The sequence below is a fragment of the Trichoderma virens genome (genome assembly GCF_000170995.1).
Source record: "Trichoderma virens Gv29-8 chromosome Unknown TRIVIscaffold_92, whole genome shotgun sequence".
Taxonomy (NCBI): Eukaryota; Fungi; Ascomycota; class Sordariomycetes; order Hypocreales; family Hypocreaceae; genus Trichoderma; species Trichoderma virens.
In genome coordinates this window covers 964,036-976,871 of record NW_014013657.1, presented here as the reverse complement: position 1 = coordinate 976,871, position 12,836 = coordinate 964,036, and the positions used below count along the sequence as shown (strand labels likewise).

General features: G+C 51.3%; 4 protein-coding genes across 4 annotated transcripts; 2 read left to right on the top strand and 2 right to left on the bottom strand.

The window, feature by feature from the left end:
* Positions 1–765: 765 nt before the first annotated feature.
* On the top strand, positions 766–1,978 carry TRIVIDRAFT_64578 (uncharacterized protein; the record flags this gene model as incomplete). Its single annotated transcript, XM_014094247.1, has 2 exons — positions 766–1,120; positions 1,179–1,978. The coding sequence occupies 2 exons, from the start codon at positions 766–768 to the stop codon at positions 1,976–1,978; spliced, it is 1,155 nt and encodes a 384-aa protein (XP_013949722.1).
* Positions 1,979–3,533: 1,555 nt separating this feature from the next.
* TRIVIDRAFT_232639 (uncharacterized protein) lies at positions 3,534–5,123 on the top strand (the record flags this gene model as incomplete). Its single annotated transcript, XM_014094246.1, has 1 exon — positions 3,534–5,123. One exon carries the CDS (start codon positions 3,582–3,584, stop codon positions 5,121–5,123), a length of 1,542 nt encoding a protein of 513 aa, XP_013949721.1.
* A 516-nt stretch (positions 5,124–5,639) lies between these two features.
* TRIVIDRAFT_74503 (uncharacterized protein) lies at positions 5,640–10,105 on the bottom strand (the record flags this gene model as incomplete). Its single annotated transcript, XM_014094245.1, has 11 exons — positions 5,640–6,378; positions 6,432–6,852; positions 6,914–7,061; positions 7,116–7,345; positions 7,409–7,879; positions 7,948–8,716; positions 8,786–9,507; positions 9,578–9,649; positions 9,755–9,827; positions 9,934–9,963; positions 10,043–10,105. 11 exons carry the CDS (start codon positions 10,103–10,105, stop codon positions 6,141–6,143), a joined length of 3,237 nt encoding a protein of 1,078 aa, XP_013949720.1.
* A 1,110-nt stretch (positions 10,106–11,215) lies between these two features.
* TRIVIDRAFT_87170 (uncharacterized protein) lies at positions 11,216–12,761 on the bottom strand (the record flags this gene model as incomplete). Its single annotated transcript, XM_014094244.1, has 4 exons — positions 11,216–11,439; positions 11,500–11,858; positions 11,936–12,561; positions 12,620–12,761. 4 exons carry the CDS (start codon positions 12,706–12,708, stop codon positions 11,356–11,358), a joined length of 1,158 nt encoding a protein of 385 aa, XP_013949719.1.
* Between the last annotated feature and the right edge of the window lie 75 nt (positions 12,762–12,836).

Sequence of the window (12,836 nt, the reverse complement as noted above, 5' to 3'; positions counted from 1 at the left end):
CTCCATCTACTCCATCTACTCCATCTACTTTATCTACTCTGTCTACGTGTCCTTATATCTACTTGATCTACTCTGTCTACCTGTCCTTATATCTACTTGATCTTGCTGGTGGCTGTGAATGAAGAAGCCTCTTGATATTTTACTCCATGCTCACAGACACGCAATTTCGAGAAATTCCTCCAGATAAAGTAAAGAATACGCTTAACATCATGAGAAAAAATTGTGATTCATGGGCGAAAGCGGACGTTAGAGAAGCTCTACGAACCTTTACGACCAGGGCGTTCGGCGTCTTCTGCACCTATGTCTTTTGGGAAATCGTTACCCTTCGAAGAGTAAGAGGACTACTATCAACGGCTCTGCCCGTGGCTATGGGTATTGACGTGTCTATTGTCGACCGGAGAAGCCGCGGGAAGCGCCATGAGACTCTATAAATTGGGCGTGATTAAGGCCGTTTTGGATGTCGATGCCCTTTTAGTGCTGAATACCTGGCATTCTCAAACTAGTATGTACACGATTAAAGTTCCTCATGGATGATACTTCAGCCAGTAAAGGTTCGGTCAATCAGAAGATGCCATATCTTCAACATTGAGAAAAGTATACGTTGCTTCAAATTATCATATTACTTAAAATAGAACCCCTATGGTCGAGGAGGGAGTATATAAAGGTCATCGACGCCCTTCATTTTTCGGACATGACACTTACTCTCGATAAATTCATCATCTGGCCTGAAGCATCATAAATAATTACGCAAACACATAAGTCTCAATGGATGTTCAAGTTCATGCCCCTGAAAGCTCTCCAGTAGCACGTCTGCTGGCGGCCCAAGTAAATTCTGCGTTAGTTGAGAAACTTGAAGAACTTGAACTTGGACAATTCAATTATATTACGGATATTGATGCCAGGCGCGACGTCTTCATTTGGCTCAAAAAGTTCCAAGATGACCATAACATCCAGCTTGGATTAAATGCAGTTGGATTCGCGATCATCATGGTTGCCCCCCTTGATCGGCTGCGGCACTTAATCAGCATGTTAGATGCTGACGAACCTCCCATGTGCCTCTTCAAAGCTGCAGGAATCTTTGGGGTAATGCATATCGAGTCTGTGCTGGGAATTAAGGCCTGTGAGTTTTCAAAACCCCTAACATGAGTTCCTTCTAACAACTTCTGCGTACCGCGTAGTCATCAGAGGCGGGCGCCAGTGCCATGAAAAAGAGCGATGGGGTCGATGCGAATTTGCTCTCCATCCGTATACTCACTCGCTCTGCGGGCCGTGTCCTATTCGTGGAACCAAGGACACATCGTTGAGCCGAATCATCCCAAGTATGGATCGGGAATTTGGCGAATATATCGGCACCATGTTTCGGCAGTTTTGGAATGAAGAAACGCAAAGGCTGTGGCACCAACTATCGCCATCCTATTGCTTCAATTTCTCTGCAGAAACCCTCATCCATCTCGGCAACGACCTTCATCTGTTACTCACTGAAGCCAGCCTGGCACTGAAGCCTTTGGCTAAGATGAAAGACGGCTCGGTCCTTGCGCAGGTGTTTTGGCTTAAGAAATCAAGTCTAAAGCCGCAGGAATTTTTGACCAAACCGCACGACTCCGTAACCTTTGAGGATATCATGAAGCGAGCAGGGCTCGAAAATGACCAGGAATGGAGCCCGCCGTTAACCTCCCGGGGGGATGGCCGTAAAGTCCTCAGCGGTCAGAAGTGTATCCTTAAGATAAAAACGGCCATGGGTACCATCGTGGCCCCCAATTTCGAGCTCTTACAGTTCTTGTGGGATCTTACTCGAGTTGCGGCCATTAGCGGTGCGATCAATGGAGCGGATGAGCTGTTGAATGAGCCTGAGGCGGTGGACTATTTACTCTCGTGCGAGGGCGAGAGTGAGGTCGAGAGTGAGGTCGAGAGTGAGGTCGAGAGTGAGGGCGAGAGCGAGGGCGAGAGCGAGGTGAGGGCAAGGAGTATGAATAGGTAGAGAGATACCAGAGGTACTAGAAACGATCTTTCTCTGCGTCTTGTTACGACATTTGAACTCGTCATAGTCGCTGGGATGCTAGACAACTAGACAGCCAACTTGGGGTGCTGAATATTAGCCTTTCCCCTCATTTACAGTCTCAGCATCACCCAATCAACCTTGTAGTACTGCCTGGACAAAGCTAATACCCAACGCAATGAGGGTATATTGCCCAACTCTCCGTTTAATCTAGGTCCGCGTATCCAAACCCTTGAATGTTCCATTGCTTCCGACAGACCCAGGTCGACTCCGCAATACGCGTATTTCTTAGAGCTAGCTGCCCAGCTAGGGAATAACTCAGCAGCTCAGAGTCCGCTATCCACCGTCATTCGTCACTAATCAGCGACCCACGCCCGCCCGGTGTCTAGAAGGCGTCCATCCGAATACTCGTACTTCCAACCCCTCTCAAGTGATGTGGCTGAGTTCTTGTTCGTATAAATACCAGCTTCCATCACCTATACGCAACACACGCTCTGTCGAACTACACCTCGATTCGCTCTCGCCACGATGCGGAATTTCTGTTCTTGCACGGAGCTTTGGGATTTAGAGACGCTTTGACACCCACCAGCCGCAAGACGACGTGTCAAGATGCAGACGTGACGCTGACCTGCAGCAGAGATCAATGCAGCAGTGGCATGTTGCTACGAACCATGGAGCTCTGGCCCATTGCAGGATGTTACGACAGAGGCCTGATCACTGATTTGCAATGAAGCAGATCGACTCTTGCTACCTGGCACACTGCTCCAATACAGCAACTGTGCGCCTCTTTGCTAAAAGTCTTTCTTCTCAGCATCGATATCGCTCTGTCTCGCACCGAATCCCTGCCTTCGATACCCTCATGCGGCTCGGATTCTTTTGGCCAATCATGACCGGTATGTCTCTGTCTTGTACCCCATACTGCCCATCTATCAGCGTCAGCCCTTTCTTTGTGAGCTTTGCTGGTGCCACATCAGCTCTCGGCAACCTTTTTTTTTTTTTTTTTTTGGCGCTGTCAAATCGGACGTTATCCTTTGCAGCTAGCAAGATGCCGTCACTGACCGACTGACAGACAGAATGATTGACTTGCTGACTGGCTCCACCTCGTCCGCCTAGATGAAGATATCCAACAGATTGACGATTCTCGACAAAGACGATGCACTTCTTTGCGCGGAAGAAGAAGAATACTTGGTATACTTGGTGCAACAGCATCGACTGCGGAGCACAGCCAGACGCCAGAAGCTCACCAGCCACACGGGCTTTAAGCATGGCACCTCACCCCGTCTCGTATTCGGACTTTGTTCCTCTCGGCTCCGCTCCCGAGGCTTTGTGGCGGAGCACCTGCCTGTGCGGCAGCTACGGCAGCCACGGCAGCCACGGCCTGACATAAAGCATAAAGTTGGCAAAAGTACTTCTACATGCCATTGACGGCATTTGGCCTATCACCGGCAGCTTGTGATTGTCTACCATTCACATTCAGCTCAGGCTGACCGCGGACAAAACACCACCCAGAGCATCCGGGGGGGCCTTTTGGGTCGCCATCCATTTCCTCACCCTGCATCGTCTGTCTTCCGCCCGTCACCCAGCCATGACCATGCACCACCAGCTCAACGGGAGCTCCGGTTCAAACGGCGTCGTCAAGACTCGACGATCGCACCGAAAATCCCGGAACGGCTGCAGTGAGTGCAAGCGACGACACATACGATGCGACGAGCGCCGTCCAGCCTGCACCAACTGCACCATTGCTGAGCGCGCATGCTCGTTCCCTCCAGCTCGCCAGCCTCAGAGCCAACTCGAGCCCCTTCCGCAGCCGCAGCTGCCGCACAGCCCGGCCGACTCGCACTTGAGCCGCAAATCTCAACATTCGCCATCGTCGTGCGAGCCGGACCACCCGGTTCCGTGGCCGCCATGCGGTCCTGATCCCTCGTCAACATCTCCAGAGTCTGTGATCGGTGCTGGCCGCTACAGGTTCGCGCCGGCGCCGCCCGCGGGACCTCAGACCCTGCCGTCCTTCACAGAGTCCTTCACCAACACCGCATATCACCCGCCAGTCCCCCCGGCGACTCTCTTCACGGCCGAGCATCTCATGCTCTTCCATCATGTGTCCGATGCCATGAGCGACTGCATCTTGGCCCGCGGCCAGATCAAGGTCGTCCTCGACATCGCCATCAGGCACCTGATAGATGCTCCCTACCTCATTGACCAGCTACTGGCTTTGTCGGCGCTGCACGTGGCCTTCACTTCCAAGCCGGGAGAGATGCCGTTGAACGGCACAATTGTATCCTTTAGGAACCAGGCCACCGAGCTTCAGACACGCGCTCTGTCATCTTTCACACGTATTGCAGCCATGGTCCCGGCCGATGATACGGCCACCTGCGTCCCTCGGTTCCTCTTTGCCAGTCTGCTGAGTAACCAAGTCCTAGCTGAGACACTACTACAGCATCAGCAGCCACAGCCTCTTCCCTACCACCACGATATCATGGGAGTCCACGGCGGAGGTGGCGGAGGAAGTGTTGGAGGTGGAGGCCCCAGTGGCGGCGCCATCAGCTTCCACGGGTTCATTGAACGCATGGTTGAGTGCATCCATCTTCATCGTGGTGTTCTTGCCCAAGTTCGCCCAACCTGGGACTACCTTATGCAATCCGAGCTATACCCTCTACTTCACATCACCCACGATGCCAATATTGCAGCGGTGACATTGAAATCCGGCACAGAGTGCGCTGCTCTCCGCCAAATGATAGATGCGGCCGCATCCTCAGTGTCCCGGTATGGAGACGCTTCTCCACCCCGGCTTGATCAAGCCAGCGCTGATGCCTGCCGCATTGCCATTAATTCACTTCAGTGGGCGTTCGACATGCATCGAGCTCTTCCTGATCAAGACGTCCCCCATGCCCCATCTGCATTTATCGTCACCCTCGAGGCGGAATACGTGGACGTGTTACGCACACTGCTGCCTGAAGCCTTGGTGATTCTAGCCTACTTGGGTGTGCTGATCCATCGTTGCCGCCGCTTCTGGATATTTGGCACCGCAGGCGCAAATCTGATTCGCGCCATCGCGGGGTATCTGGGAAATCATTGGCACGAGCCGCTGGCGTGGCCTCTCAAGGTGATCGAGGAGGAGACTGACTAAAGGGAGCATCATAGAAGAGGGGGGAGCTTGTTAGCGAGGCGTGTTTGACGCGCCACCAAACAAATCAACGTTTGCAAAAAAAAGAAAGGATACAGACGACTGGCTAACGGATATATGGGAAATTTATGAATCAGAAAGGGGGGTGGGTATATGGAGCATGCATCATGTACTTTGTATATTAGTGGTACATTTTCTTTTTTTCATCTATCGCGGCATTGGGGACGCGACGTATAAGGGCATTCACGATACAGATGGACTGGGCCGAGTTTGGGTTTGAGCATTTTCCACGCTGTAGTTTTTTTCTTCCTCCTTTTCTTTTTATGGCATTATTGCTTCTTCGCCATGAGCCTCATGACTCTCATGACTCTCCTACTCTTCTAGTATATGGCAGGGAAGAAAAAAGAATTATAGAAGAATTATTTATTCATAATCCGTCCAACTGACGGAGCTAGCAGCGATCCACGTCTTCCTCTCCAGCTAATCTATTTCTCCTCCTGATTTAAAATTCCTACATTTCATAAAGTAATCGTATTGTCATTGACATCTCTCTCCTCTCTCTGTCTCTGTCTCTGTCTCTCTTCGCAGCACCTTTTTTCCTTGAACCACCTTGCTACCAAGAAATCCCCCAATTTTCTACATAACCAGCCCTTCCATGCTTGACACGCAATTTTTTTTTTTTTCAACTGCCAGACAAAACCTCGAATGGTGGTGAGAGATGATGGCGAAAAAGAGTCTGGCATCTTACCTTGGTGCTGGATGAAAAAATGTCAAGCCATAAATCGAGACCACGTGGCTCTATGGTTTGGTATCACTACAAAAAGAAAATGGGAGCCAAACGTCCACACTGCCAAATGAAGTCTTGGCCGAAACCCGGAGCACCCAGACAGGGAGCCAGAATCACAGTCCGTAGAGCTCCCAGCCGTCTAGAGCTCCGTACTGTGCCTCGGCCTTCTTCATGCCCGGCAAGTCTTCAGCATCCCGCTTCGGCGCAACTTCCGCTCGGAGTTCTTGCGGAAGTCAGAGCTCTTCGTCGTCCAGATCGGATGGCTTGAGAAGACCGCCAACCTTTTGTCGCCTCTCCATGTCTGCAGCTCGGGCATCGCGCTCCTGCTGTTCCTTTTCGACGATGAACAGCTCAGCGTTGTCACCGGCAAATTCCTTCAAGGAAATCAAAAAGTCTCGCAGGTTGAGGCGGAACTTGTCATACTGCGTGTTCAGTGTGAAGAGTCCCTCGACGAAGCTGGCCACTTGAGCTCTATGTGGGTTGTTAGTACGCGACTGAGATAGGAAGCACTGACGACGACTTACGTTTGAAGATTGGGGAAAGCATTCTGCAATAGAGTGGCCACAGAGGCGGCAAGATACTCTCGGTTGCTGGTTCCAGCCTGAGCCTGATCAGGTGTATAGATGGGTCCCTGGATCTTGGGCTGCGTGCCATCGGCTGGGTGGATGAAATAAAATAGCTTCATCAACAGCATGGATTGAGTCTTGAATCCTGCCTTGTGGTCGCTGTCTGTCACGACAAAGAGCACATCCTGCAGAATAGTGACAAAGAAACGCTGGAAGAAGGCGTTGGCGGTGCCAATATCTGTCTTCTCGGCGATGTTGTTAATCAGCTCCAGGCACATGTTAAGGCCTGCAGCTTCAACATCTCTGTTGTCATGCTTGAATGCCCAGGAGCACGAGTCGATAACAAACTTGAACTGGTTGTTGTCGAGTTTGAGCAGAGCTATTACAGGTCAGTGTATATCCAGGGGGGACACAGTTTGCACAGCATCTCATCGACTTACCTGGGAAACAGTGCAGGTTGATGGCTCGCAACAGGTTAAAGAATTCGACTCGGTGCTCGGGGAATTCTGAAAAGTCCTTGTTGATCATCTCCAGAGTGCACTCAAAGACATTTTCCATGATCGTTGGAACTTGATCTTCCATCAATGCCTATTGATCGAGTTAGCTCTCCTCCAGAAACGTAAACCTTCAAAGATGACGTACAGCAAGCTTTGTGATAATAGTTGACATGGCCTTGAGGACTTCGGCATCACGGGCTCCTGGAACATTTCGGTTGTAGTCAACAAGAACCGAATCCAACAATGGCGGGACCATCTGAGCTCTGACGGCCTGCAAGTCTTCGGCCTTGTCAACATAGGTCTCAATCAACTTGAGAATCTCCTTCTTGATGGTGCGCAAGCCGCGAACCTTGGGCATCTTGGTAGCCAGATCACCTATAGTACACATCAGCACCCAGTTCATTAAATGGGGAAAGCAACAAAAGCATCTTCACATACCATCTCGTGCCACGGCCTCGGAGATGAGCGAACTCGTGGCTCGATACATCTGCAGCATGTCGTGATAAATCCGGCCAATTTGCGGGTAAAAGTAGGAACCAGTGGAAGAGCAAGCAGAAACGTTGGTCTTCATAATGTTTCCAATAACCTTGATCGTCTCCGCATCTTGCAAGATTGAGGAGTTCATGTTCGCCTGCTTGATAATCTCGTCCCAAGCGGCGTTAGGGATGTTCATCAGCTCGGCGAGCAGCCTTTCTTGTTGGTTTTTGTTGCCCTGGGCAGCGACCATGTAGCCGCAGGCCTCGTAGAAGGTGTGAACTTGCTGGGGAGTGAGATCACAAGTAATCTTGCCCATGTTTCGCACAATCTCTTCGATGAAAGGCTCTGTCTCACTGGGCTGGAGGGCGACAAAGTGACGTCGGCATTGTCTCGCAATCTTAATGAATGTATCACAAGCCATGTCCTGAACACCTGTTTAATTGGTAAGCATGTGAGGCAACATCAGAAACGAAATGTAGAAAGAGGGTGGGGATACGTACCTTCGTGTGACTCGTGCATGAACTCGAACAGCTTGTTAACAACCGTCTTAAGGAACTTCCAGTGAGCTTTGAGGAAGCGAGGATACTGTCCAACAATGTACATGATGTTACTGGCGACAACGGCCTTATTATCCTTGCCTCGCTTCATTTCGGTAAGTCCCAAAAGGTCTTTAATGACTGTGACAAGGAATCGCTTCTCGGTTTCCTCGTTCATGGCGAGGGAGATGGAGCCGATGGCCCAGCAAAGGACGTTGCAGTTGTGCCACGACCACTCAGAGCCATCCACTTGCCGAGCCAGCTTCTCCGTCATGATGTTCTCAGTATCGACCACATCCAAGTGTGTAAGGTAGACCAAGCATTCTCGAATAGTCTTGTAGAGCTGGACAGTATCACCCTCCTTGACGAACTCGCGGACAATTTCTCCCTCGTCGTTCTCCACAATCAAGACTTCCTCTGGACGAACCATCTTCTCGATCATGACGACTCGCAGGTTGGAAAGAACTTCGTTGTACTTGTGCTTTCGGAGAGGGTAGTTCATCAAGAGGGTCGGATTAGGAGCACCGCTTCCGGACATGCCGCCTCCAACAGCAAGCAGAGGGTTGAGGTCAGTAATGGGGAGCTGCTGCATCTCCTCGTAGAGTTCTTGGACAAGTTTTAGCCAATAGTCGAGACAGATCTTGAAGACTTCTCGGTCGTCGATTTGCGATATTCTAACGAGGTAATAGTGGCCGTGGATGAGATAATCTCTATTGGGTAGGTTTTCAATGAGCTGCGAAGCGTGATTAGCCAACAGAGGCACCCAGGGAAATTGTAAAGAGAAGGGAGCATATAAACTCACATTAAGATGCATGCCAAAAAAGTTGCACAGAAATAAGGCAAGATTCTGAACAAATTCTTGATCCTTGGAGTTGCTACTCGGGTATGTCGCCTTGAGGTCGAGCGAGACAGGGATAATATCAGCAATCGTAGTGAGAACCTCGGTGAACATTTTGACCAGCTGCTCATCGTACGAGTTGGGCTGTCCAGGGCCGCCCGTCTGAAGACCACCAATCTCCGTCAGGCACTGAAGCGTGACGTTTCGGAATTCTGGCACTGACAGGAACCGGGTTCGCAAAGTCTCGATAAGTGGGGTCTCGAAGATGTAGCCGAGCGGAATCCAGTTGCAGAAACGGAGCAGCGTCTCGAGTGTGGCCTTGATAAGACTCGGCTGGTTGGCTGAGTTGAGAACTTCCTGGCAGAGCGTGAAAATTTGCGAGAACTCAGCACACATGGTCTGCTTGAGGTTCCTCGTCTTGGTGGATGTCATCTGCTCTGCTGAGTAGTCGAACACCTCTTCGGACAGCAAGCGAAGGATGATCATGTTGTTCTCGCAGATCGAAAGGCTGGAGTGGCAAGAAGAAATGATTTCGTTGATAAACGTGGGCCAGTTGTGTGGCCATTCTTGCTTGAGGATGGAGACAAGCACGAGGTTAAGCTTGTTGAGGAGCGTCTTTTGGGCCCGTAGAGTGTCTTCGCTGTTGGAGCACTGGATAATGAACTGGACGATGAAGTTTCGGATACCTAGAACCAGCAGAATCAAGCTATTAGCATTGCCAAGAGGTAAAGAAACAGTACGGGCAAGGGCGCCTACCTTGGCACTGCTCTCGAGGCAAAACCTTCCATCTTGTCATGATGACATTGTCGAGAACTTGTAAGCCCAAATCTTTTCAAAGTTGTCAGCCAAATAAAAAGACAAGTTTCAAGCGATCGCATCCAGCCTGTTGGTGGGTTGCCACACACGCGATGAGGGGTGAGAGGAATCACGTACACTTCGTTTGGGGATACTGCGCGTCAGATAGAATCTTGTCGACCATAAGCCAAGCATCAGGATCCTCCTTAAACTGCAGTTGACACAAACGTTAGCGAGCGTTTCTTAAGCGCCACCGTCCGGTTCCGAGGTATAATAGGTCGGCGGCTCTGAGGAGAATAAGGTCGAGGAGCATTTACCTGGTTCAAGGCTGCCTGAGCTGCTTTTTGCTACAGATGGAGAAAAAAGACAAAGGTCAGCTTCAATACAGTTCCCGCCAGAGAAATCCGACTGGCGAATTATGCCTACCTGCTCGCCGCGACCTTCGTAAAAGGCCCGGACTGTGCTGTCGAGCTCCTCAATGGTAGGCATGGTGGGCAAACCGCGAGCGAGGGGGGGTCGAAGGCGGGGGGACAGTTGAGATCACGAATCGATTTCGATGGCCAGGGCCCAGGACGACGCAGCGCACAAAATGGCGGCTGTGCGGTGCGTCGGCGGCGGTTGCTGGGGGATTCTATGCCTTCTCTCGGCGCGTAGGAAGAGGCTCGGCAACAGGAAAAGAAGAAGAAAGACGATCGCGGGTCGTGGAAAGGAAAAATGCGAGAAAGTGAGGGAGAGTGAAAAGGCGGGCGGCGCGGTGGGGAGACGAGGTTAAGCAAGAGTTGCAGCGGATCCTGTTTTTTTCTGCTGGTGGTGCTGGACAACGAAATGAGCTAACGCTGGCCCCCCGTTGCTGCAGTGGGGAGTGCGGAGGCTTCCAGGCGGTTGGATGCCTACCAACCGTCCGCTACAGCAGCTGTTGATAGCAGTGCGATGGCCTGTGGGTGCCTGTAGACCACGCCACGCTCGAGGCCGATCGAATGCATCGGCTGGAGACAGCTACTAGCCTGGTAATATTGGATGGCGGGGCCGAGCTTCAATGTTGTTGTTTCCGCCCGCCTACGATCGATTAATTACCTACTTGCCTACCTACCTACGTACTACTAAGGTGGTATTAATGACGACAGAATTGTACTGCTACTTCCACGACAGCTCAGCTCAGTTCAGCTCAGCACTGCTTCAGCTCTATTAGCAGGTATGGACCTCCTCAGCCGCCCGGAGATATTGCATCGACCTCAGCGTCGTTCCTATCGCTAGGCCGGAGTTAGCGTTATCATGACGTTGCCGTCCCAAGTATCTCTACATGTACTTTCCTGCTATCAGTACGGAGTAGGTATGCCAGCCTTGCTTTCAAAATGCTCCCCCGCCTGGTTCTTTGTCCCAGCGAGGCGCAAGCCCAAGCCTAGGTATGACGGAGACTCAAAAGCTACCCATGCTTGCTGCATTCACTAAGCCAGGCTTCCCTCATTCGTTGTAGCATTAAGTCACTTGGTTGTACTCCGTGAGTTAGTTAATGCAACTCTAAACACGCATGACATGGATGTATTATTAATACAGACTCATGCGGTTGCTCAACGGATGGTTCAAGGTTGGAAATAAGTACTAGGTAAGCTTGTAGCTTCGATATAGTGCTTTATGTCTTTTATCATCGCAAACGCCACTCATCCTTTAGGACAAAATCACTTGATTTCTAACAACCCCATTTCCCTTTATAAATGCCAGCGCCTCCGCCCGCCTGATTCCTATGCCTTGGTGTAACCGCACTCAGCCAAGCTTGTCTTCAAGGCGTCAAGGGCCTTGTCGACATCCGTTCTGTTGGGGTCCGTCTATAAGAGCAAGTGTCAGCATTATATTACATTATCCGGTGGGTGAGTTGGGGCACTTACAATCGAGACACCCATGTGTCCAAATCGAATGTACTTGGACGCAATCGCCTTGTGCAAGCCTCCAGCGAAGATAACACCCTTGCTGGCCAACTTGGGAAGAACATCGGGAATCTGAACACCGTCGGGCAAGTAAATGGCTGTCATGGCGTGTGATTGATCCTCGGGCTTGGTTGCGACAATCTGCAGTCCAAGGTCGGAAATCGCCTTCTTAACCTTGTCGGACACCTCCTTGTGCTTCTGGAAGCGCTCAGACAGCGGTCGTGCCAGAATCTGCGTCAAGGCGGTGTTCAGGGCATGGACAAGCTGGGGTGATGGGGTGGCAAAGTACGAAGGCTTCTTGGCCTCGTAGTTTTGCATGACTAAATACGATTTCATGTCAGTATCAGCTCCGTTGACTATATCAAAGCACGCGCAGTGGACACAAATATGAACATACTGGGTGTCCAGTTCTTCATCGAGGCAAAATAAGATGCCGGAGGAGACTTTCTGTTCTTAAAAGTCTCCATCGCTCGTCCACTGAACATCGAGATGGACAGTCCTGCTGGGCAGCCAATGGCCTTTTGGCTGGCAGTAATAACGCCGTCCAGGCCCCAGTCGTCGAATGCAATCTCCTCGCAGGCCACACTGCAGACACCGTCGGCAATGACCAATGTTTCAGGAGAAACCTTCTTGACTGACTGGACAAGGCCCTTGAGGTCGCTCACAACGCCAGTAGAGGTGTCGACGTGGGTGACGGTGACAATCTTGTACTTCTTCTCTGACAAGGCCTTCTCAATCTCCGGGAACTGGGGTCGTCCGCCAACTGGTCCCTCAAGCTTGGTGGGCTTGGCTCCATACGTGGTCAGGCAGTCGGCGAAGCTGTCGCCAAAGTAGCCGGTGCTCAGAACCAAAGCCTCCTCGCCGGGCTCAATCAAGTTAGCAGACACCAAGTCCCAGCCCAAAGTGCCGGATCCGCTGAGGATAAAGGGCTGAGAGGCAGGATCGGTGGTCTGGAAGAGCTGGCGGAGCATGGTCAAGGTCTCGCCAAAGGTGGCCACGAAGCCGGGGCCGACGTGGGACTCGCTGCCGGACACAATTAGCAGCTCGATCAATGAGTTGGCTAGTGAAGTGACAGCCGTACCTGAAGTGGCTCATTGACTGGAGAACAGCATCGTCAAACTCAATGGGTCCTGGAATGAGCAGGGCCGGGTGCGCTGCTTGCGTAGACATTGTGGCTAGCTGGTGTCTCTGTGCGTGACTCAGAGAAAAGGACCGGGGGCTCGAAGGACGCAGAGATAAATACGAAGAAGATGAAAGTGAAGACAGAGATCTGGGGATGGGGATGGAGGGGTAATAGC